The sequence below is a fragment of the Gekko japonicus genome, unplaced genomic scaffold, assembly GCF_001447785.1.
Source record: "Gekko japonicus isolate JY-2015 unplaced genomic scaffold, Gekko_japonicus_V1.1 scaffold73342, whole genome shotgun sequence".
Lineage (NCBI taxonomy): Eukaryota > Metazoa > Chordata > Lepidosauria > Squamata > Gekkonidae > Gekko > Gekko japonicus.
The window spans coordinates 1-595 of NW_015242190.1; the positions used below are offsets into that span (position 1 = coordinate 1).

Sequence of the window (595 nt, forward strand, 5' to 3'; positions counted from 1 at the left end):
CTTAGAGGGAACACTGGTCACAACCCCCAAAGAAACACCTGGAGGGAAGGGGAGGGGCTCTTACCAGACAGGGGGGGTCCCAGCAAGCCCCCAACGCTCATCACCATCAGACACAACCCGGTGGCGTTCACGACGCGGGCCACGCCCACAATCTCCGGCAGGACCCCGAAGGCCACGGTGGCGAAACTCCCAGCACTGATGCCGTACAGCGTCGCCAGGACAAGGGAGCTGGTGTAGGAGGAGGCCAGCGGGAGCAGGAGGAGGCTGCAGCCTGTCAGGGAGTTCAGCAGCACCAGGAGACGAGCCGGCCTGACGAGGCGACAGTCGGCGAGGCAGCCGGCCAGCAGGCGGGCCAGGGCATCCGACAGAGCGGCGACGGACACCAGGGTGGCTGCTTTGTAGGGGTCCAGGCCCAGGGCCCGCCCATACGGCTCCAGGTGCACATAAGGGGTAAAGTAGCCGGCCGCCAGCAGGGCCGTGCCGAAAGAGAAGGCCCCGAACCCTCGCTGGGTGAACAGCGCCCAGTCAAACAAGGACCCCGACTCCAGCCGGTCGCCCCGCAGGACCAGGGGGCGGAGGAGGGCCCCGCAGACCA

The 595-nt window shown here is 67.6% G+C and overlaps 1 protein-coding gene across 1 annotated transcript; it reads right to left on the bottom strand.

Moving 5' to 3' along the window:
* Positions 1 to 64: 64 nt before the first annotated feature.
* On the bottom strand, positions 65 to 542 carry LOC107125430 (monocarboxylate transporter 11-like; the record flags this gene model as incomplete). Its single annotated transcript, XM_015428853.1, has 1 exon — positions 65 to 542. A coding segment is annotated over one exon (478 nt), but the record flags the coding sequence as incomplete, so codon positions are not given.
* Between the last annotated feature and the right edge of the window lie 53 nt (positions 543 to 595).